The 25,160-nt window shown below is 37.0% G+C and overlaps 1 protein-coding gene across 3 annotated transcripts in view; it reads left to right on the top strand.

Moving 5' to 3' along the window:
- Positions 1–16,719, top strand: part of nphs1 (NPHS1 adhesion molecule, nephrin) — a 99,472-nt gene extending 82,753 nt beyond the window's left edge. Inside the window, exons 22-31 of one of the 3 annotated variants that reach the window (XM_079885003.1) lie at positions 2,272–2,423; positions 3,639–3,750; positions 4,942–5,123; positions 7,014–7,070; positions 8,614–8,733; positions 9,397–9,442; positions 11,345–11,468; positions 11,670–11,733; positions 15,128–15,270; positions 15,480–16,719. In XM_079885003.1, coding sequence (XP_079741129.1) covers positions 2,272–2,423; positions 3,639–3,750; positions 4,942–5,123; positions 7,014–7,070; positions 8,614–8,733; positions 9,397–9,442; positions 11,345–11,468; positions 11,670–11,733; positions 15,128–15,270; positions 15,480–15,596 — 1,117 coding nt within the window. In that variant the 3' untranslated portion in view covers positions 15,597–16,719. Of the gene's footprint in view, positions 1–2,271; positions 2,424–3,638; positions 3,751–4,941; positions 5,124–7,013; positions 7,071–8,613; positions 8,734–9,396; positions 9,443–11,344; positions 11,469–11,666; positions 11,734–15,127; positions 15,271–15,479 lie in introns of all 3 variants that reach the window. The other 2 variants (XM_079885002.1, XM_079885004.1) reach the window with 2 other exon arrangements.
- The last annotated feature ends 8,441 nt before the right edge of the window (positions 16,720–25,160 follow it).

Here is a 25,160-nt window from a genome sequence, read left to right as displayed (position 1 = left end):
ACTGTATCTATCTGTCTCTATCTATCTGTCTATCTATCTGTCTATCTATCTATCTGTCTATTGTATGTCTGTATGTCTGTCTGTCGTCTATCTATCTGTCTGTCTGTCTGTCTGTCTGTCTGTCTGTCGTCTATCTATCTATCTGTCTGTCTGTCTGTCTGTCTATCTATCTATCTATCTATCTATCTGTCTATCTCTCTGTCTGTCTGTATGTCTGTCTGTCTATCTATCTGTATATCTGTATATCTATCTATATATCTATCTGTCTGTCTGTCTGTCTGTCTGTCTGTCTGTCTGTCTATCTGTCTGTATCTGTATACTGTATCTATCTGTCTCTATCTGTCTATTTATCTGTCTATCTATCTATCTGTCTATCTGTATGTCTGTCTGTCTACTGTATGTCTATCTATCTATATGTATGTCTGTATGTCTGTCTGTCGTCTATCTATCTATCTGTCTATCTATCTGTCTGTCTGTCTGTCTGTCTGTCTGTCTGTCTGTCTATCTATCTATCTGTCTGTCTGTCTGTCTGTCTGTCTGTCTGTATATCTGTATATCTATCTATATATCTATCTGTCTGTCTGTCTGTCTGTCTGTCTGTCTATCTATCTGTCTGTATCTGTATACTGTATCTATCTGTCTCTAGCTATCTGTCTATCTATCTGTCTATCTATCTATCTGTCTATCTGTATGTCTATCTGTCTACTGTATGTCTATCTATCTATCTGTATGTCTGTCCGTCCGTCTGTCTGTCTGTCTGTCTGTCTGTCTGTCTGTCTATCTATCTATCTGTCTATCTGTCTGTCTGTCTGTCTGTCTGTCTGTCTGTCTGTCTGTCTATCTATCTATCTATCTATCTATCTATCTATCTATCTATCTGTCTGTCTGTCTGTCTGTCTGTCTGTCTGTATCTGTATACTGTATCTATCTGTCTCTATCTATCTGTCTGTCTGTCTGTCTGTCTGTCTGTCTGTCTGTCTATCTGTATATCTGTATATCTATCTATATATCTATCTGTCTGTCTGTCTGTCTGTCTGTCTATCTATCTGTCTGTATCTGTATACTGTATCTATCTGTCTCTAGCTATCTGTCTATCTATCTGTCTATCTATCTATCTGTCTATCTGTATGTCTGTCTGTCTACTGTATGTCTATCTATCTATCTGTATGTCTGTATGTCGTCTATCTGTCTGTCTGTCTGTCTATCTATCTATCTATCTGTCTGTCTGTCTGTCTGTCTGTCTGTCTGTCTGTCTGTCTGTCTGTCTATCTATCTGTATATCTGTATATCTATCTATATATCTATCTGTCTGTCTGTCTGTCTATCTATCTATCTGTCTGTATCTGTATACTGTATCTATCTGTCTCTATCTATCTGTCTATCTGTATGTCTGTCTGTCTACTGTATGTCTGTCTGTCGTCTATCTATCTATCTATCTATCTGTCTGTCTATCTATCTATCTATCTATCTATCTATCTATCTATCTATCTATCTCTCTGTCTGTCTGTCTGTCTGTCTGTCTGTCTGTCTGTCTGTCTGTCTGTCTGTCTGTCTGTCTGTCTATCTATCTATCTATCTATCTGTATCTGTATATCTGTCTGTCTATATCTATCTATCTATCTATCTATATATATATATATATATATTGGAATCATTTTGTATTCATGTTTTTGAAATAAGTCTCTTATGCGCACAAAGGCTGCATTTATTTAATAAAAACAGTAATATTGTGAAATAGTATTACAATTTAAAAGAACTGTTTTATATTTTAATGTATGTCTAAAAATGATCAAAAAGAATAAAAACTATTATAGTCCATATGACCAGTAGTTATCTCATAAATGAAAGTTACAGACAAAACTGTGTTTTTTTATTTCTGTTGTGAAATGATGAAATATGTTTAAATTGATATAGAAATTAATATAGTCTTTTTGAATATTACTTACTCCAAACTTTTGAATGGCAGTGAATCAGTTTCCGCAAAAATATTCAGCAGAAAATAATTGAAATGTTAATTGAAATAATGTTTCTTGAGCATATTAGAGTGAGTGTGTGTGTGTGTGTGTGTGTGTGTATGTGTGTGTGTGTGTGTGTGTGTGTTTGTGTATGTGTGTGTACTGCATTTATTTGCATACCCAAATGTAATTGGCCTATCTATATACGATGTGTTGCTTTTGCTGCCTTGCAGGGCTTTAAATTCCTTTGAGAAATGCAAAACAATGTGCTTTAATACTGAATGTCTCATTTGAATGTTTATGTGACCTTATGCAGGTACAAGGAGAAGACGGTGGTGACAGGTACCGTCCACACCAGCATTCTGACCGTCATAAACGTGAGTGCAGCTCTGGACTATGCCATCTTCTCCTGCACTGCCCACAACAGCATGGGAGAAGACTCTCTAGACATCCAGCTCCTCAGCACCAGTACGTACAAACAGGAAGTGAGCGGTTCAGGGCTAAGTTGGAACGGTCAGCTTTAGCTGCATGGTCAGGTCTCCTTCTCTTGAACCCCACTGAAAGTTGAAAGTGAATTAGCATAAATTTATGAATAAATAAAAGCATAATAAATGAAAACAAACAGACACCGATGTCTAGGTGTCACGGTTCTTATCTCCGACTTCTGCCCTGCAATGAGATTTTGTTTTTCTCGACCTGAGCATCAATTAATTATGAAGTTGTGGTAATCAACATCCGCTCGTTTTCAGTCTGTCCCTTTATTTACAGAACAATTGGGTGGATCGATCTGTCTACCTCTCTCACACAATGACTGCCACCCTCTCTCTTGTAATACTAATGATGTTACTTTTTACGTTGCAAACCACCTCTCCATTTCTCCAGCACTGAGAGTTCCTCGGAGTATTATTATCAGAAAATATCTTTTAAAAGATGCACTCTCGATTACCATTTGGAAACTCGTAGCTTTAAAACTACACAAACATTGTTAACACACTTATAATGGAGATTTGTACCAAGGTTGTTATACAAAAAAAATTAAAAGAGATGAAATTCTGAATATTTATCATTCACTGAAAACATTTTTTGATAATATTATGTCAGTTTATTTACTGATTCCTGGCCACAATAGCTAGTTCTCTGTTGTAGTCTCTTTCTTTCATTGCTCTCTCTCTCTCTCTCTCTCTCTCTCTCTCTCTCTCTCTCTCTCTCTCTCTCTCTCTCTCTCTCTGAGGTCTGTGAATCGACTCAGGCAGGCACGTTTTAATGTTTATCATAAAAACCATGAAATACAATCCAATATCCGCCTCTTTTTGTCCACACAAAAAAATTTACTGCCGTGAATATTCATAATTAATCTGACACAGCGATAATAAATTTTATTTGCTTCTTATCATCAGTCGACTGGGGAACAGAATGGTGCAGATTTTTGCTCTCTGCTTTGCTATTTCGGATTGACCCCTTCACCCCCTCCCAAGAGAGCCAACAAGATAATTAACCAGTTTCATAGTGTATTGACACACATATTTCTTTCTGTCTGTACAGTAGCCTGTTAATTTCTTTCTCGTTGTCTCTCTCTCAGTCTCTCTACCCCTCTTAAATAAACTTTCCGGAAGCAGTGCTAAATGATTTAGGCAGTAGTTGTTTTTCTTGTTTTAATGAGCTTGTGTTCTCTGTCTCTCTCAGACCACCCCGATCCCCCGTCCGACCTGAAGCTGCTCCGTGTCGACCATAACTCCGTGACTCTGGAGTGGATGCCCGGGTTTGACGGTGGTTTGACTCAGAACTTCCGCGTCAGGTGAAGTTATCATAAATGCAGCTGTGAGGTGTCTAAAACGTTGAGTTTTTTGTGGATATGTTTTATCTCTCAGTCTACTGTCACAACACTGCAGACATTTCAGTTGGCTGATATAAATGTTTATCTAAGTCCATGGCACCATCATTTCTATATGATTCCCTGATAGGAAAGGTAGGTTTATTTCATAGTAATTCAGTCCTGTCTGGTTCAAAAGTTTGAGATCACGTTGAAAGTGTGGGATTCAAAATCCCTCGAAAGGGAACGTCTCAGAGTTACATATGTTACCCGGTTCCCTGAGAAGGGAACGATGCTTTGAGACATGGCATTGACACTAAAGGAACTGCGTGATGCAGAATTGAGTTCCCTTGAAAGGGAACGTCTCAGAGTTACATATGTAACCCGGTTCCCTGAGAAGGGAGCGATGCATTGCGTCATGGCATTGACACTAAAGGAACTGCGTGACGCAGCATTGAGTTCCCTTGAAAGGGAATGTCTCAGGGTTATATATGTAACCCGGTTCCCTCAGAAGGGAACGAGACACTGTATCATGGTGTTGTCCCTTTAGGTACGCCATAATGCAGCACTGAGATCCCTCAAAAGGGAACACGGGACATTTATGACATAAAATTAATAAGAAGGTGAGCACCTTGAAAGCAGAAACTTAAATATTTCTTATTCATTAATTTGTTTTTTGGATCGTTCTCAAATCATGCTGGATCACATGATAATCAGGTTTTACAAACCAAACATCAGATAATAATCACCTTTTGACACAAATCACTAATGAAATGAATAGTGATTAATACATTAATAAAATTAAAGTAGAAAAATGGAAGCAATTGCATATTTGGACCCCATTTTATGAAAGTGAAATATAAAATAATTTAAGAACATTAAAAATGAATAGGAATAAAAAACAAATACAAGTTTAATATGGAAATGTATGAAAATAAATAATAATAAAAAAGGAAAATTTTTATATTCAACTTTTTACATAGATGTTTATGTGAAAAATACATTTGGTAATAAAAATTGGTGGTCTCAGACTTTTGGACCCAAGTCAGGTGTCATCTAAGAACACAAGATGAATAAAAAAATTAAAGGAAAACTTAAGTTTAACTTAGAAATGTATGTAAATAAATAATAAAGAAAAAACATATGCAAGTATGTAAACATCTGTTTTATTGTCAGGTACCAGTGGTCAGGATCGGCGAGTTTCATGTATGTGGACGTGTTTCCTCCGACAGCTACTGTGTATACCGTCACGGGCCTCAACCCTTCCACTGCGTACAACTTTTCGGTCAACGCTCTCAATACAATGGGAGAGAGCAGCTATGCAGACAACAACAAAATACTGACGGTCACCACTGCTGGTAAATTCAGCTCAGCCTGTCTGATAAAGCTTTCCCGACACATAAACCAAATTATTCATCATTTGGGTTCCGACCACGGTGGGTTTTCTTGTAGGTTTAGATACAGGCTTTACTTTCCACTGATTTGATGAGCCATTCATCAATCTGACCGATCACATCTAATTTGTAAGGCAAAGATCACGGCTGAGTCTCATGCAAATAAGCCGAATGACTGAACGTCTACACCAATCAGTGCACCAGTGTGTTTTCTGAATGCATATTTCAGTCTGTATTTTTCCCGGTTGCGCGAGGGAGAGGGAGAAAAATCGAGCGATAGAGGGAGAGAGACAGAAAACAAAACCGTGTGATGTATGATAAATGATGATAAGCTACATTCCCTCGGCAAACATAATGAATTCTGCAATTGTAATGTCATAGCATTTGATTTGCAAAACAAATTAGTCATGAGCACAGGCAGCTGACGGAAGTACAGAAAACACAACATGGCTCTGCCACAGAGTTCACTCATAGTAGAACTGACAACCTTAGTTATTTAATAATTATGAGCTATTTAAAGGGAAATTCTGATATATTTTACTCACTTTCAATATAACAAACCCATCTCTTCCATGGAGCACAAAAGGAGATATTTTAAGAATACACAGTGACCAGTGGCTGTCAAGATCGGAATATTTTTTTTTACTTTTTTAATTTTATTTTTGCTAAAATGTCTGACTTTTTTGTAATTGCCGTGTTTGATGTCACTTAAGTCGCTTCTGCTCACCAAGGTTGCCTTTATTTGATCAAAAACACAGTAAACAGTAATATTGTGAAATATTAATACAATTTAAAATAACTGTTTTCTATTTTAATGTATTTGAAAATGTAATTTATGCATTTATGTGAATTTTCAGCATTATTACTCCAGTCTTCAGTGTCACAGGATCCTTCAGAAATCAATCTAATATTCTGATTAGCTGCTCAAAAACCATTTCTTCTTCTTATCATCAATGTATGTGTTTTTATGGCGATTTTTTTCCAGGATGCATGGGTGAACAAAGTTCAAAATCATTTTGAAATAGAAATGTTTTGTAACAGTATAAATGTCTTTACCTTCACTTTTGATTAATTCAAAGCATTCTTGCTGAAGAAAAGTATAAATTCCTTATTTATCCCAAACTTCTGAACATTAGTAAAGTGTTTCTTTACATTTTTACATTATTACATTTACATTTTTGTATTTTATTTGAAGAGTGAAAGCATCATTGTAATAGCATGGAATGCATTTTTTTAAAACTACCCCTTTATGGATGAATAACAACTAATAGTACAGTTCTCACTAAAACTCCGTTTGATCAATGGCATATGCCTTTGTTTGAGAAGCATTCGGCTATAACTAGACTACGAAAAAGCATGTGTGAGTTTCGTAGGTATGTGTACTGCAATTGATTTTATAATCAATCACCTTATTTCAGCTCAGTTTAAGCCAAATGTAATTTAATGCAAATGAAAACAAAGGTGTGAAAGTACTGTACAGTCCATTCAAGTACCTTGTTTCATTTGTCAAATTAAATAAGCCATTTACTCTGACACAAGTCTTTACATATCACAGTGGGGCTTTTCAGGCTAGACTAAGTCTATAATCTTTGATTTTACACATTGGAATTCATTATCTTCCACTTTGTACTTGCCGTCAACTCTAATGGACTCTAATGCCGACTACACATAGTACTAGCGTTGTAGGTTCTACATAATACAGCGTGTTTTTAAATGCATCGCGAACAAGAACAATGCATGAATCAATATTCGCTTTTGATTTTCTGAGCTAAGACTCATGGTCAGAGCAGAAGAAAGTGACTGCGCTCTGTAACCTCTGCATTAAGTGATTTACCTTGTCTCTGTTTCTCTCAGATGCTGAGGAAGCTGACGGTGGGGTCTCACCAGAAGACCAGGATTCAGCTTTTGCAGGTGCTGCATTTCCTCCTCTGGCTCACTGCAGCTGCTATTTATCAAATGTAGAAAAGGCCTGACACCCCAGAATTCAGATCAATTTCTCAGCTCGTACTTCAGTTTCCATGGCCTTTACCGGCCTGTTTCATGTGCTTTCATAAAGCCTTGGGGCTCAATGTTTTCTCTTCTGCGGTTTGGTGCAGTTTTGCTCAGGCTGAACGCTTTGGTGCAATTTAATGGGACACAGTGGCAGTTATTGACCCTTGATTCGGGGTACGGAATAAACTGACATTAGCTTGCGGCAAATTCGAGGTCCGCCGGATGCTGCTTTGCATTTTGATTGGGTTTGTGTAGAAAAGATTCATTAGGGTTTTCAATTTCCTTGGATAGTTCCTATGTCATCAGATTGATTTGGGAATGATACACTGTGTGAGGGATTTTTTTTTTCAGGGAGAGATTTATCAATGTCTCTCGTCTATGTGAATAAACTAGTTCATGCGGCATTGGAGGTCTTTTCACGCGGCAAGGCATGACTCGAGCGTGTCAAATCTGTACGCTCTCTTCTGCAAAACAGTGACATATTGCAAATCCAACAAGACAGTGACAGAGAATAGTTGTGCAAATCCAACCCATGACATCTTTCCACTTCATGAACATATATATGGCACAGCTGCCATTAATATATGTATCTTTGAATGCTTAAGTCATGCTTTAAAATGCCATTGCACTGCTTGACATCTACCAAAGTAGAAACAAATGATCCAGCTAACACATTTCTGAGATGTTTTTGCAAATACCTTTAAGCAAATGATGTCAGGGTGATTTTTAGTGGATGTATTAAGTCTGTTCCTTTTTAGGACTTTTCCACCAAATGTACTATTTAATTGGTATTTTTAAAAAATAAGTTACAATCGAGATATTATCATTAAATAAAACCATAAAAAAAATTGTTACTTGAAATACAATAAAGATCAAATTAATTAAAATTTAAAGCAATTATTTATAAGTTGCAAGGCAACATTCTCATTGTTGTTTAATTGAAGTTGAAGTACTAAAATAACTAAAACTATATAAACTAAAAAAAACTTGTATATAGACATTAAAACTTTAAAAAAGAAAATGAAAACAGAAAATATAAAAATAAAATCTAATTGAATACATTAACAAAAACTATAATATTGCATCAATGATACTAAAATAACACTGGTTACAATTAATTACAATCAATTTATAAGAAAATCGGTGTTAGTTCCTCTATTCAACGCTGGGTGGACAAAGTAAATGAGCTGTTATTAAAAAAATATATTATTATTTGTAATAGTTAATTATTCATTTATAATAAAATGTTTAACAATAATATTAAGTATCGTTGTTATTATTATTAGCATTTTTATTTATTTTTTTTTTTAATAATGATTTATTGTGTTTAAAAAAATATTTAATTGTAATTAAATAAGTAACTAAAGTCACTTGTCTTTAGTGTCCAGATACTTTTTGGGGCCACTGACTGTGTATCCCTTAAAAAAAATACACACTCTTTTATTTTTATGTTCCTCAACAGGTCGTGGTCTTCCTGTCTATGCCGTGGTGATCCTGGTTGTGGGCGGCCTCCTGTTATTCCTAAATCCATTGAGCTGCTTTCTATTCGTCAGATATAAAAACAGAGGGCGGAGTCTGAAAGGTATCCCGACAGCCTGACTCCTCAGCGTGTCACCGCTTCAACTCTGCGCTGTTAGACAGCGTGTCCCAGACTGGTCGACTCTCAGCGACAGCACGCAGCGCAAAAGGGATGAACTGTCTGAATCCTAATATGACTTCTCACTTTTAAATCCATCTCTCTCTCTTTCTCTTATCTCGCTCGCTGGCTCCTCAGCCATCTGCATCATCCTGCCATCTCTCCTTTCCACGGCAGCTGTCACTTCCTCCCTTCGTCTCTCCCCTTATCTCGCCCCTTTCCCTTTCGTCCTCTGTCATTCTCTCTCTCACTCACCCCATCTGTCTTTTTTTTCGCCTCGCCCCTTCCTTCAAACTGTCAGGTGTCTCGTCTCTCCCCTCTCATCTCTCGCTCACGACTTTTTTTTTTCGATTCCTCTCTATTCATGAACCTGTCGTCCTCTCTTCTCGCTTTCAATTTGGACAGCCCTTTTTATCAGTTTATTAAAGCTACTGTCACAACACAATTTGTAGGGAGGAACCAATAATTGAATGGTGTATGATGAATGTTCCATACACAAACAATCTCGTGTTCTGTCTTTCTGGTGTTCTGTCTTTTCTGGTGTCCTTTCATTTCTGTCATGCTCTCCTTCCTATGACTTTTGCCCTCTCCTTTGGTTTTTGCCTCCAGAGGACACCAGGAGCATTTCACAGGAGACGAAAAGCGAGGAGCAGAGGTCAGTCATGTTAGTTCTGTTGCAAGTATGCCCACTCAGCCCTGACCCTGAGGTGTCTTCAACCTCAAAAATTAAAAGACAAACTACTTTTTGATGAACACATGTCATGTGACCGCAAAACTTGTTACTTGGTTGCTATGTTATTTACTGCCAAAGTGTAATGCTTGGGATTAGGAGAGTGAACAAACCCCTACACCTTAATGTGAGCAATAGTAATGGTGATGTGTGGCTTAGAAAGCCGCACTAACAAGCAAGACCATCATGCTGTGATGGCTCGAAGGCATTCAGAACAACTTCTGCCTGTCTGGGTGAGCCTTCCAGCTTCCAGTGTCTATAGAAGCCCTCAAGACGGTGTATAGAAATGCTGCTTAGCTTGCATCTCCATAAATAGACTCAGAGTTTTTATTTCACCAGCCTACATTTGACAGAGTCATGAGCTTAAAAAAAAGGGCGGAATAGACAAAAGTTTTGGAGTTTTAGTTGGATATTAAAAAAAGAGAAACCTGAGCCTTAGGTGTGTAACTTAACTTAAGTGCATGTAACTTCGAAGGTGCACGATGTGACTTTGTGTTTGTTCAAAATTAACTAAATTTAAATAATGAGATCAATCCTTCTTCCAAAACGTGTTTTTGTCTTGCCCTGATTCACTTGGGTAACTTGTAAGCCTATTGTAAGTGTATTTTAGACTTGTCGGGATGGTTTTCAAAGGAAATTCCGCCCGTGCGTTCAGTCATATCTGTAAATAGAGAAAAGCTCTAGTGAAAAGGAAGTGGCAGAGGTTAGTTGTCACAACAAGCAAAAACGATTCTCCCATCTCAGGGGAATCACCCATTTTAAACAAACACCGAACAGAGAAGAGTCTGCTGGCAAAAAGAGAACGTGACAGAGCTTGTAATAAAACAAGAACCAACATTGGCTTGGCTTTTCAGAGGTGGCGAGAACTGAGGGATGTGAAATGTTGTCAAAGGGACATGGAGTTGGTGTTTTTATTGCTCAACATGTGAGTAAAGTATTTTATTGAAGAGATAAATTGCCATATGTATCTCTCTAACAGAGTTGATTGTAAAACATTATCTATTGTGAAGGATCAGTTCATTGTGGTTGTTGTAGAACTGTGCTGGAGTTTAGAAGTACTGTCTATTAATGGGTAAAGTTACAGTGACATCTTCAGCTAGTCATCTTGAGGTCCTCTCCATCTAAACGGGTTATTTCTCTTAAGCCTATAGTGAATGTTTTATGAGCTGTAGAATAACCATATTCATCTGCAAAGTCACGCAGAGCCGAAGCACAACCAAAACAATGTTCTTCTACAAAATACATGCAGTTTTGTTTTTAACTGTTAGAGGGCCAGAAGTTACATAGTGTACCTTTAAATTTAACAGAAATTACATTTGTAAAGCAGCAAATATCCCAGAATATTCAATGAGAAATATACATTATATATTTTACCCTTTGGGAATTGATCGTGAAAAGTGGACATTACGTCGTGGTTAAGATGATTATAATTGCAATACGGGCAAGAAAGCGCTTCAAAATTATATATAACATATTAGTTTGTAACATTAAATAATTTATATTATTTTTAATGTATTAACAGATTTTAATATATTAATATGGAATAGGTCTATGTGTGTGTGTGTGTGTGTGTATAAATTTAAATTAATGCCAAAATTATACACACATATATATGATGATTAGTGTATGTATACAACATGCATTAAGTGAAATAATTGAAAATTTAAACCTTCTAATAATTTCCCATTAATTTCCAATTTTCCAGACTTCTATATTGATTGACTGCTTCTTGGAAAATCCTCCCTGGTTGCAGAAGTTCTTCTTTCTTGTCTGGTTTTCTAACTTGCAGTTGTGATTTGTGAATGTGAAGTTTCTCTGTTTCTGCAGGTCCATGTCGAGCAGCTCAACACGCTATGCGAGCAGAGAGCTTATCAACGCCTCTGCACAGCGAACGCTCCTCATCGACAGCAGCTCTGAGCCTGACAGCAGCGTCTATGAGAGCTACGGACGGGTATATCAATGGACACTCACGCAGCCAATGGAAAGGGCTGTTCTAGCAAAACGTTCAGATAAAAATGCTTAACGTTCAGATAAAAATACATTAAAAAAAGAACATTTGCTGCCTTGTGAGGAAAAAGATCCCACTTGAATTCACAAACAATATTTATTGCTACTGAAGATGTCCTTTCTTTTTCCTACATCTCAATAGCAGCAGAGTTCTCATTATTACTACAGTCCTGCGCTGTATACTCACCCTGAAGGCCCAGAGGATTATGGTGAGACTGCATTTAATGTGGTTATGCACACTTTATAGGGATTTAAAGCTTAACTTTTTATATTTTTTAGGTTCAAATAATCTCCCTTTCTCAAATAACTTCCTGCCTATTTAGCAAAAATCCCCAGAATAAACTACATATTTTACTTCTAATGTCACTGCCACAAATGTTAGGGTGTTGTAGGTGGTTGCCAGGGCATTGCTATGTGACTTCTAATGTTCTAATGTTTTTTTGCTCATCAGTATGCAGTTGCTAAGATGTTCTGAGTGGTTGCAGCCCATCACTATGCAGTTGCTAGGGTGTTCTGAGTGTTTGTTGCTCATCAATGTGCAGTTACTAGGGTGTTCTGAGTGTGTGTTGCTCATCGCTATGCAGTTGCTAGGGTATTCTGAGTTTTTGTAACTCATCACTATATTGTTGCTAGGGTGTTATGAGTGTGTGTAGTTCATCACTGTGTTGTTGCTAGGGTGTTCTGACTGTTTGTTGGTCATCACTATGCAGTTGCTAGGGTGTTCAGAATGTTTGTAGCCTATCGCTATGCAGTTGCTGGGGTGTTCTGAGTGTCTGATGCTCATCGCTATGCAGTTGCTAGTGTGTTCTGACTGTTTGTTGCTCATCACTATGCAATTGCTAGGGTGTATCGAGTGTCTGTAGCCTAACGCTATGCAGTTGCTAGGGTGTCCTAAGTGTTTGTTGCTAATCGCTATGCAGTTTCTAGGGTGTTCTAAGTGTCTGTTGCCTATCACTATATAGTTGCTCGGGTGTTCTGAGTGTTTGTTGCTCATCGCTATCCAGTTGCTATGGGGTTCTAACTGTTTGTTGCTCATCAGTATGCAGTTGTTAAGGTGTTCTGACTGTTTGTAGCTAATCACTATGCAGTTGCTAGGGTGTTCTGAGTGTTTGTTGCTCATCACTATGCAATTGCTAGGGTGTATCGAGTGTCTGTAGCCTAACGCTATGCAGTTGGTAGGGTGTTCTAACTGTTTGTTGCTCATCAGTATGCAGTTGTTAAGGTGTTCTGACTGTTTGTAGCTCATCACTATGCAGTTGCTAGGGTGTTCTGAGTGTTTGTTGCTCATCGCTATGCAATTGCTAGGGTGTATCGAGTGTCTGTAGCCTAACGCTATGCAGTTGCTAGGGTGTTCTAAGTGTTTGTTGCTAATCGCTTTGCAGTTTCTAGGGTGTTCTAAGTGTCTGTTGCCTATCACTATATAGTTGCTCGGGTGTTCTGAGTGTTTGTTGCTCATCGCTATCCAGTTGCTATGGGGTTCTAACTGTTTGTTGCTCATCAGTATGCAGTTGTTAAGGTGTTCTGACTGTTTGTAGCTCATCACTATGCAGTTGCTAGGGTGTTCTGAGTGTTTGTTGCTCATCACTATGCAATTGCTAGGGTGTAGTGTCTGTAGCCTAACGCTATGCAGTTGCTAGGGTGTTCTAAGTGTTTGTTGCTAATCGCTATGCAGTTTCTAGGGTGTTCTAAGTGTCTGTTGCCTATCACTATATAGTTGCTCGGGTGTTCTGAGTGTTTGTTGCTCATCGCTATCCAGTTGCTATGGGGTTCTAACTGTTTGTTGCTCATCAGTATGCAGTTGTTAAGGTGTTCTGACTGTTTGTAGCTCATCACTATGCAGTTGCTAGGGTGTTCTGTGTGTTTGTTGCTCATCACTATGCAATTGCTAGGGTGTATCGAGTGTCTGTAGCCTAACGCTATGCAGTTGCTAGGGTGTTCTAAGTGTTTGTTGCTAATCGCTATGAAGTTTCTAGGGTGTTCTAAGTGTATGTTGCCCATCACTATGCAGTTGCTAGGCTGTTCTGAGTGTTTGTTACTCATCGCTATCCAGTTACTAGGGTGTTCTGAGTGGTTATAGCCCATCGCTATGCAGTTGCTAAGGTGTTCTGAGTGTATGTAACCCATCGCTATGCAGTTGCTAGGATGTTCTGAGTGGTTGTAGCCCATCACTATCCAGTTGCTATGGTGTTCTGAGTGTTTGTAACTCATCGCTATGCAGTTGCTAGGGTATTCAGAGTGTTTGTGTGACCCTAGATGGAAGTTTGTGGGATTTGTTCACCGGTTTTATCACCTGCCAGGAAAAAATCACTTAGAAAACTATTAGCTTATCTCTCATCAAGCCACATGATTTGATGTATCATTCACGCCTATTGCACAAACAGCATGTAACTAATTTAATAGTTAGTTAGGGATTTGAACATACCTTATGCCGGGAACACACTTAACGACTAGCTGAAACATTCTAAGATTGAACTGATCACACTTACAAACTGTTTCCATTGACTGCAGCAGATCTTAAACACCGACTGTGAACACTGACTTAACGGCTGTATCGAGTGTCTGTAGCCTAACACTATGCAGTTGCTAGGGTGTTCTAAGTGTTTGTTGCTAATCGCTATGCAGTTTCTAGGGTGTTCTAAGTGTCTGTTGCCCATCACTATGTAGTTGCTCGGGTGTTCTGAGTGTTAGTTGCTCATCGCTATCCAGTTACTAGGGTGTTCTGAGTGGTTATAGCCCATCGCTATGCAGTTGCTAAGGTGTTCTGAGTGTATGTAACCCATCGCTATGCAGTTGCTAGGATGTTCTGAGTGGTTGTAGCCCATCACTATCCAGTTGCTATGGTGTTCTGAGTGTTTGTAACTCATCGCTATGCAGTTGCTATGGTGTTCTGAGTGTCTGTATCTCATTGCTTTGCAGTTACTAGGCTGTTCTGAGTGGTTATAGCCCATCGCTATGCAGTTGCTAGGGTATTCAGAGTGTTTGTGTGACCCTAGATGAAAGTTTGTGGGATTTGTTCACCGGTTTTATCACCTGCCAGACAAAATCACTTAGAAAACTAATAGCTTATCTCTCATCAAGCTACATGATTTGATGTATCATTCACGCCTATTGCACAAACAGCATGTAACTAATTTAATAGTTAGTTAGGGATTTGAACATACCTTATCCCGGGAACACACTTAACGACTAGCTGAAACATTCTAAGATTGAACTGATCACACTTACAGACTGTTTCCATTGACTGCAGCAGATCTTAAACACCGACTGTGAACACCGACTTAATGGGACTCGGCACATTTGGGCATGATCAGTCGTAAGTATCGAATTACGTTCATGATCGGCCGAACAGTCGTTAAGTGTGTCCCCGGCTTAAGTATGCGTAATAGTAATAGTGATCCTTGCCTACAAAGAAATATATTCTTTCTCTCATAATGTGTGAGGGGAGTCTTTTTAGATCACTTCATCATCCAAGTTCTCTGCTTTTAAAAGCTCTTTTGTTTTTATGCAAAGTGAGTGTTCAATATTTGAGCAAACGTTCAAACGTTTTTGCAACTTGAAGGTTCATGACTGAAGTATTGATGTGCTGAGTTTCCTTCCTTCCAGATGGCAGATTCGGCACCAGCCCTCTCGCTCATGACTATGAGGAGGTGAGAGGCTGGGGGACGTCCCAGGACCTGCAGAGCTACTCACTGCTGCCCCCTGCTGGCCACATGGATCCACGAGCACCAGTCTCCACATACCATGAGGTGGGTGTGTGAACCAACAACCAGTGTGTGCCAAATGTGTGATCTCTAATTCACAACTGTACATTTCATATCTAAATTCTCAGTTTTAATTCAAAGGATTCATGGTATATAAACAAACTCTGCATTATGGTATTGGTATATAATAGATTCTGTCAGTTTGCTGTTTCTCTTTTGTTTATAGCTGTCGCTTATTGCACTTTTCTCCACAGGGAAGGGTATACGGTAAAGCTGATGTGGACGTAACAGCCGGAGTTTATGATTCTATGGTGTACAGACGCAGGAGAGACACGGACTTGCCGTTTGAGCTCAGAGGGGAGCTTGTTTAATAAGAGAGGGGCTGATGAATGCGCCAGTCTAGACCGGCTTGGGTTTACGTGTTGATAAAACATTTTTCCTTTTACTTTTCCTATTATTTGTCTAAAATATGTTTGCCGTGTTGTTACATTCTAGGCCTAAATGTTTAATGTGTTCAGTAAATATAGATTTTTTTTTATTTTATTTGGTCTAAATCAGAATTTTTTTGTTTTGTTTTTTTATCTGCTGTTGCCGTACAGTATGTCCCCTTTTTAAAACATAAAACAGGGTTTTGAAACACTCCGCTTGTCTGTCATTGTTCGGACAAGCAGATAGCCCCGCCCCCAAACGAACACCATTGGTTCCTTGGAAATCATCCAACGATTGACTTACTCACACACTACTGTTCAAACTTTGGTTGTCTTGGTTCTCTTATGCTCACAAAGACTACATACATTTGATCAAAAATACAGTAAAAACAGTAATATTGTGAAATATTACAATTTAAAATCTTTTTTTCTATCTGAATATATATTTTTAATGTAATTTATTCCTGTGATCAAAGCTGAATTTTCAGCATCATTACTCCAGTCTTCAGTATCACATGATTCTTCATAAATCATTCTAATAAGATGATTTCATGCTTAAGAAATATTTATTATTATTATCAATGTTAAAAACAGTTGTGCAGCTTAATATGTTTGGTGGAAACTGTGATTTTATTTTTTTTATGAATAGAAAGTTCCAAAGAACAGCATTTATTTTAAATATAAATATTTTGTAACATTATAAATTGTGAATTAAAAGGAATAAATATGGTCTGCTAAATGCATAAATGGAAATGTAATTAATTTCTTTGAAAACAACCTAATTTCTGTTTTCAAAAAACATATGTCTCTGCTTATAGGCCTGGGTGTAGAGAAGAAGTATTTTAACATAACCTTTAAAAATGAGTCCATTCATATACATTAATATCAGTTACAATAGCAAAAACAATGTGCAATTACAAGCTACTCTAGTAATTGCATATTAGGTCATTAATTTGTATTACTAAGAACTTGATTACGTGTTAGTTACTAAGTGTGACCCTTGTCTGTACTTTAATATGTATCTTTCTGAGGCCTAGTATTTATTTGGTGTTCTCATCTTCAGTACAAAAAAAAAAAAAAAAACCCTGATAAGAACACACGTTATGTAATGCAGCTTTTTAAGCGATGAGGTACTATCAATCATGCTATTATTTATACTGAGCTTAATCGTTTTTCCTGATGGCATACGCTCCTCTTGGGATTCTTGGAAAGCGTGGAGCTTTGTCCCAAGAGGAAGTCTTTGAATGTGAGAACAGGGATAAAAGTCTCGAGTCCTTGAGTTTGCGGAAGCCGACAACAATAACAACATCAACAACAGCCTTCTTTGACACACATTTTTGTTGTTATCATGTATATGTCATCACAAGGAGCTAAACAGGGAAACTAGGCAAAGGGTAAAAAATGTTATTAGTCTGAGAAGAAATCATTGGCTTGGAAAAGGAAAAGGTTGTCTTAAAGAGAAAACATTTAAATCCTTACATTTATTTACCTTCCAATATTATTTTTATTTTTTTGTGAAACACTAGATGTTTTGCAGAATGCTCATGCTGCACTTTTTCATATAACATGAATAAAAAAAGTGCTGTCAAGCTCCAAATACTTAAAATACAGCATACTCACTAAGGGTCTGTTTACACGACACCGGTTTCAACAAAAAACTGAAAAATTGTATGTGTTTTGGTCGTTCATTTACACGACAACAATGTTTTGGGGGCCTGAAAATGCAAAACAGGTTTAACAGTGCAAGTTTTTGAAAACGATACGCTATTGTCACAAATTTGTGAAAACAGTGATGTCATGCGCATGCATATTACGTGTTCAGTCTATGCGTGTAGTTTTTCTTTAGAAGGTTACATCGCCAACTACTGGCCTGGCATGAATAATACAGCGTTTTCAGTTGTTTTCACAGATCTGTGTGAATGGGAATTGTTTTATCAACGTTTGTCAAGGAAACATTTTTCATTTTTTAGTACATAATTTTGTGTAAACGTACCCTAAAAAATTATAAATAAGTGTACTATCTATTAAATATTTGAATATCACTTAAATGATTGTCTAAGTTGGACATACCAAAATAAATTACTAAATATCCAACAGTTCATTTAGCAAATTTAAGTTTTTGTAACAAAACGAAATTGGTATTTGACCAACATATTATATTTTTAAATTATACTTAATATTTTTTTTTAAATTTCAATCAAAATATATGAGAATGGAGAAATTATACTGATCAGTTTCAAGAACTACAATTATTACTCATTTCATATCAATATTTGTAGCAAATTAGGAAATTGAGACTCAAAGAGAGGGAAAAAATGGTGCTTTGATACAGACTGAGAGTAAATACTGAAATGAAGTGTTACTTTGTGTGTTTTTGCACAGAATTAATATAGATGGAGATCCATTAGTGTTTAATGTTCTGTTATGTTGGAATTTATAGGGGTTTCTGTTATGTTGCCGTTTTGGGGGGTTACCATTGTGTACCAAGTATCACATGGCCTACTTTTGTGATGCTTTTTTGTTCCTTTCTGGATCTCGACAGTCTATTGTCTCTATCTACCTTTGTTTTATGGAGAGAAAAAAGCAGCTTTTAGATTAAACATCTCCTTTGTGTTCCACTGAAGAAAGAAAATCATACCGGTGTGGTTATTTCTGGGTGAACTGTTCCTTTAAAATCCATCTTGTTTCTTCTGTCTGCTTTGCTGGATGCTTTCAACTAAGCTGGCTTATCAAGAGTGGATGCTAAATTACAGGTTGGGAAGGATGCCAGTGCGTAACAGCTTGTTTAATTGTAAATCAAAGGTAGTCTATAACCCATTGTCTTCTGCGGCTCTAATTTCTGAAATTTTATTGCTGTCGTTTGGCACTAGAACTAACACTGCAATCTTCCCTCCCTTTTTCTCCGATGCTCCTTAATGCTGCGATTCTCCTTCATGTCCATGGAGACCCGGCCGTGACCCTGCGCCCTGGCGCCGGCGTGACAGGGAACAGACTTCCAACGCTGCTAATGTGAAAACAACTGTTCAGACACCTGGCTTGAGGTGGGTCGATCTCATCTCCTCTCTTCTGTGTAGACACAATCCACTTGCCCTGTTGACCAGTTCACCAGCCATGTCAAACGCCTCAAGCAGCCATGATGTCAAGAGATGGGAAGTTATTGTTGCCATAGTTACTGTCCCTTTCCACCGCGTTTAATGTTGTCCACCTTGCAGGTGCTTTATGATGGAGGAAACGCCTGCGTTTTTAGTATTCCATGATATTTAGAGCATCTGGGCATAGTTGTTTTTCCTAAAGATTAGTTCTTAGATTGGAATGAACCCATCGGTGATTATCTTTAGCTTCCAAGCGGATGTGATTTCACATGAAAAAAAGTTGATTTTTTTATGCTTTTTCTTCTCATTCTCCTTATTCTCCTTTATAATGTATAAAACTCAGATCAATAAACCACAGTCTTTCAACAGCGAAGGTATGCAAATGAAGGATATATATACATGTATATTTGCATGTATATAAATACACATGGATGTATTATATGCACATGTATATTATGCTACATGAACGTATGGCAATTTATATTTATTTAAAAGAGTATAGGCTGTTATGTTTCGACGTGCTCAGGAATAGGGAGCAATGAACACTGCGGATCTTGTATTTGTGTCTCATTTCGAAAACTGCACCATCCAGAGGTCAAAGTAAAGGTCCATTCCAGCTAAGAAAAAAAATATTCAAAAAATGCTTTTGTTAAAGTTCACATTAAGTTATGAAAATGTTATTTCTGAATTTTCACTGGCCGTTCAAAATGTCCAGTTTTTTATGTCATGCGAACTTTTAGGGAACATTCAGTTTTATCATTTTGCAAATATTATATTACTTTTGAATGTTCACTGAACATTCCAACTTAAAAACCGTCCAACTTAAACGTTTAAAAAAAAATGTTCCATGAATGATTTAAAAATACATTTCTAGCCTAACTGAACGTCCTATTAACTCTTTCCCCACCATTGATGAAATTTTCTGTCATTACAGTATGTAGGCTACCCGATCTACTCTGTTTTGATCATCGTTCTGAATCCGATCCAGCTTTTTGTTCAAAATGTTGTTTTTTCATGAAACTTGCCCACATTCAAGTGTGTTTTTGAAAGCAGAAGCTCTGTTATTTCTTTTGATATATTGTATGTTCAGATATTTATTTATACAACAAAATATTCTGGGGAACCATGAAATTTGTATGGAAAAAAAAAATGCTGGCAGGGAAAGAGTTAACCGGCAAGTTTGGTTAACAGAGCGTTAGCTAGGCTTATATTACAGTAGCTGCATAAAACACTTTTGTAATCTTTGGAGAATTACTTCGAGTAAAAAAAAAATATGTTTGTATGAACAATCAGGTATAGCCTACATTCTGAGAAAAATTGCTTATTTGAGATATGATGCTTTATAAGTAAACAATAGCACAGTAACGGATAAGGAGGCTACCGCAGATGAGATGATAACATTTAGTGTTCTGTATGAAAAACAGCATAAATCCCATACTTCCCTTTGTATGTTCACTTTCCCCTTTTGAGCTGAGAGCCGAGAAAAGTCACGCAAATTCTACACACGCACACACAAAAACACCAGAGCCCTCACTCCAACTTCCACACTTGAGTTTGTATTGTAGTCTGTCACATGATAATAATGAGTCCTTGTAGTACACAAACACACCCACATGCTCACGCACACAAACAAACTCAATCAACGTGTGTGTTGTCACGCCAGTTGAAAAGAACACAATCCTTTATTTGGATCATCATGTTACATGCAGAGCGGCGAAACACTGTTTTGCCTTAGGGTAGATCCTCTCAGATCTCTATTGTTTAACCATCTAACGATAGTGAAAGTGCCAAACCTCTAGCTGTTTTATATTAGTGCAGCCACAGATCATTATATCTTAAAAAGTGGGACATGTAAAAGGTTTTTTTTAGGATATGCATCCTGATAAAGTTCCCTTGGCCTTTGGAATTAAAATAGCCCCACATCATCACATAGCCTTCACCATACCTAGAGATTTGCATGGTTTTATTTCAGTTAGCCTAATAGCTAGTTTGATTTGCATTGAGAGATGATCTTATGGAAAGTACCCCATGCCAATCTCTAGGTATGGTGAAGGCTATGTGATGATGTGGGGCTATTTTAATTCCAAAGGCCAAGGAAACTTTATCAGGATGCATAGTATCCTGGATCCATGAAGTAACTGGCCTTTAAAAATAAAAATCTGCCTGCCTCTATGGGAATTTAACATAGGGGTGTCCAAACTTATGCACCCTGTATTTTAAGGAAGAACATTGATTTATTTACGATACATTATTCTTTCCCAAAGAAAATTGGTGTCCTTAAAGGTTGGATTTTTCCTATTTTTTTTTAATTAAGGCATTAAGTTTAAATTCCAAAAGATGATTTTTTATTCCTCTTTTTAGTCAACTTTAGCATGGGTGTCTAAACTTATGCATAGCACTGTATATATATTTTATATATATATATATATATATATATATATATATATATATATATATATATATATATATATTTTTTTTTTTTTTTAAGTTACAAGTGCCTTGTAATCTGATGTCACTCACATGACATCACAGCGATAGCAAACCACAACCATCCAATCACTTCCCGATGGACAAAATCAAGTCCCGGCCTACATTTTGACTTATTCGAGAAGCCATTTTACTCTACATCACAATATAGGGAAGAAAATACGATCGCAACTTCCGTTTCATGCTAACTTTGAGAAAATGTAAGTCCAGTTCATTTAATTATATTTCATTCAGCTCAGTTAATTATGTGTTATTTATTTAGGCTACTTTATTTAAATGAATTGTAATTAATTGTCATTATTTTTATTTACAAAAAAAAAAAAAAAATCAACCTTTTGATACTAATTTGTGGTCATCATATAACAAAAATGAAGAAGAATGGGCTATTGTCTTGAGAGACCTTAGACTTTGATCAAAAGGCACAGGTAATTAATGAATATTTCCTGCAATAGTCTTGGTTTGTAACTGCATGTTGTCATTTCCTCATTTCCATTGAAGCATTAGCTCAAATCAGGATTGGTGTCCCACAGTTAAGCAGTTTTTAGCTCTGTCGGCGTGATCAGCGACAGCCAACCAGCTTTCATGCACAAATCTGTCGCAGGGATTTGTGGGTAGAGCGCTGTAATAAACTACATCCAGTAGGTTTACTGTAGCTGCAGCTGTGCACTCATAGATTATGTCACCGCTGTTAAAGGCCCGCAGAACGCTTGACTCTGCACAATTTTTTTTTCTAACTTTGAAAAGTGACAAATTACTTTTATCTGCAGAGGACAGATTAATCTATTTTTTATATGTGTATATAAAAGATGACTTGCCATTAATCACGATCCCAAGTTATTCATCAGGGACAGGGAAGCAGGGGAATCCGGCTAATTTATGGTGTATCTTTGGCGCTTTTTGGGTGATGTAAACTGTTCAGTCTAGGCTACAGTGTATGTTGCTTTATTCTTGTCTTAAAGATTTGTTTTGAGTCTCAAATGTTGGGTTTTAGTCGCATGTCCTGCTGGTCACAACTCGCATCTAACTCTCTGGTTCTGGCTGCGGGTTGCTGGGAAACACTGTTTGGCGTCAGCCCATAAGCACTTCAGCGCAAACTAGCAGCATTTTATAATGGAATTTGCATGCTGAAGTTTTCTGTCAAAATTGCCTTTTCACACTGCAGATTTTAATATTACATGAATAATAAAGCAAGACGAACTTAGGTAATAAGAATTTTGATTGAATTTGGCTTGCAGTCTATCTCCCATTACTCCACGGCCCCAGTATGTTTTGGTTCCTGGTTTCTGCTCATTTACCTTCTGAAAATGACACAAAACGCAGTGCATTAGCAATCAGAGCATTGTGGAGTTGGCCAAAACAGTGAGCAAACACAATTTATTCCGTAATCACAGATGATAAAGTTCTGCAAATATGGTTATTCTCAGATATTACCCAGGAGGCTTTGCTCTCAGTGCACAGGTTTTGCGGTGACATTTCCAAATGCAGCATTTCAGCCTTGATTTCTTAGACAGCACTATGTTTATTAAATAATACCAGACTCTGTGTGTTTTATAATATACTATATATGATATAAAAAAAGCGAATTACCACCAAGTCAAAATCATATATCTTTGAAAAGTACTGTAATAGCACACCTCTCCTTAACAAGCTGCACAATTTAAGTTATAATTCATTTTTATGGAAAAACAAATGTGAGAGCCAGTAATTAAAACAGTACCATTAAAGAAAGTGAGAGTGATTGAAATTGACGGTCTATGGCAGACTAAACTCTCTGACAGATTTATATCCTATTTAACGTCAATCTTTTTTTAGGACACTTGACAACCAGAAAGACGTTTCTGCACAGGCGCTTACTGAACACCTCAGAAGATTTCAATCAGGTAATTACCTCTAAAACATGCAATAATAACCCAGACATGTGTTTCAGCCAAATTGGTGTAATTAAAGACTCATCTGGTGGTGTTTTCTTTTCCACTTGGCCCATCAAAAGCAGTTTGATTCCTGCATTGTACACATTTGTAATGTTTTTTTATATATATATTTATTATATTTATAAGAAAGTCTCATTGATGAGTTATTGATTATATTGATTCTCAGATGTTACTTCACTCAGAGCGTTCAAGCAGCCGCAAAGGGAAAAAATGGAAAACAATGGAAAGTTTCTCATTTATTTCCCCCCAAAAGATAAAAATGTGAATCATGTACATCTCACAAAAAGCATCATAGAAGTATCATAAAAGTGGTCCACATGACTTGTGAACTATAAGTTTTCCGAAGTCATACGATAACTTTGTTTGAGGAACAGACTTAAATTTAAGACATGATTTATTTAAAACTTTCTTTTGAGGTTAGCCTTTTGAATAATCAATTGATCCAGTTCATAAAACTGGGCTGAAAGATTCTTTCACAAAAAATGACATGAGGCTCTAGTGTTTCATTACAGAATTATGAACTACTCCTTTAAAGAGAAAAGGGAAGTTTAAAATGAGTTCACAAAGTCAGGAGTTGAATCGGTCTAAATGTTAATGCACTTGAATAGATTTACTGAACCGACACACTCATATGCATGCTCTACATGCATACATGGTTTCTGTTGTTTTATAGCTAGTTATTTTTTATTATTTCATAATGATGGGTCTGTCCCATGCTGTGATGACCAGTGACACATTATGGCTACATTGGTCCCTAATTGCCACTATTTCAGTCAACTGCAAGGACATGCACTCAAAGCTAAGTGGTGCTCCATAAACGTCCTTGTTAAAACTCTGTTCTCTTCATTATGCTAGGTAGTGTTAGAGTGGGAAGAAATTAACTAGATCTGTCCCACTACAGTTAATAAAAAAGCTTTTGGGGAAATTGCTCTTTTTTTTTTTTTTTTTTTTTTTTTTTTTAGGCAGTCTGAATTACTTTTAGTGTATTGACATGACGAGACCATTGAGTCCTTGTAAAAACTGTTAAAAAGTTTTTTGAAATTCCTACCCTAATTAGTAAAGTAGGCATGAAACGGAAGTTGCAATACGAATTCTTCCCTTTTATGACATATATCCAAGGGAAACGGCCTCTCAAACAAGGAAAAATGTAGGACGGGACTTGATTCTGTCCATTTGGGAATTGATTGGATTGTTGTGGTTTGCTATTGCTGTGATGTCATATGAGTGACAGCTTGCCCCGCCCTCGCGTCAGTAAACACATCATCAGAGAAGAGAAGAGATGACGCTGAAAGGGAGAGGGAGAGTTATTTTGATTATGAAGATTATGAGGCACATTAATAAAAAAAATAAAAAAATCATGTGCACGGATTGTTCATTTTGATTTCATGGTGATTTTAAACGTTAAAAATTTCAGTACGTTTATTTATTTATTTATTTTTATTCCTGCACTTTTCAGACTTACAATTTTTCTATGGTGAATGATAAAACGGCGGAGGAAAAATATCATTGGCTTGCATTAACACAGTAAAGGCCCGTTCATGCCAAGAACATTAAGTATAGGCAAGGCAAAGCAAGTTTATTTAGCACATTTCATAAGTATAAAGATAACTATAACAATAATTAGCATCCACACCAATATAGCGATAACGATAACATTGTTTATTATAAGTCTGCAGTTGGCTTCTATCGCTTTAAATTTTCAAGCTCTTTAAAACAGGATGGATTCTGATTGGCTATCAGTGTTTTTATTGTTCATCAGCTGGAAATAAAATGATTCTGAAATCGATTCCAATCATATTGTTGCCCTCTGGTGTATAGTGTGGACTACTATTCTTTTAGAGTTTTTAGAGGGACAATTAAAACTCTATAGTTATTGTTAGTTGTTGTCCTTGGTGTGAACGTGCCTTAAAGGGATAGTTGACCCAAAAATAAAAATTCTGTCATAATTTATTCACCCTCAAATTCTTCCAAACCTGTATGAATTTCTTTCTGCTGCT

This window comes from Squalius cephalus (assembly GCF_949319135.1).
Source record: "Squalius cephalus genome assembly, chromosome: 11".
In the NCBI taxonomy this organism is placed as follows: domain Eukaryota; kingdom Metazoa; phylum Chordata; class Actinopteri; order Cypriniformes; family Leuciscidae; genus Squalius; species Squalius cephalus.
The sequence above is the reverse complement of the archived record's forward strand: the minus strand, read 5'-3'. Positions and strand labels throughout refer to the sequence as shown.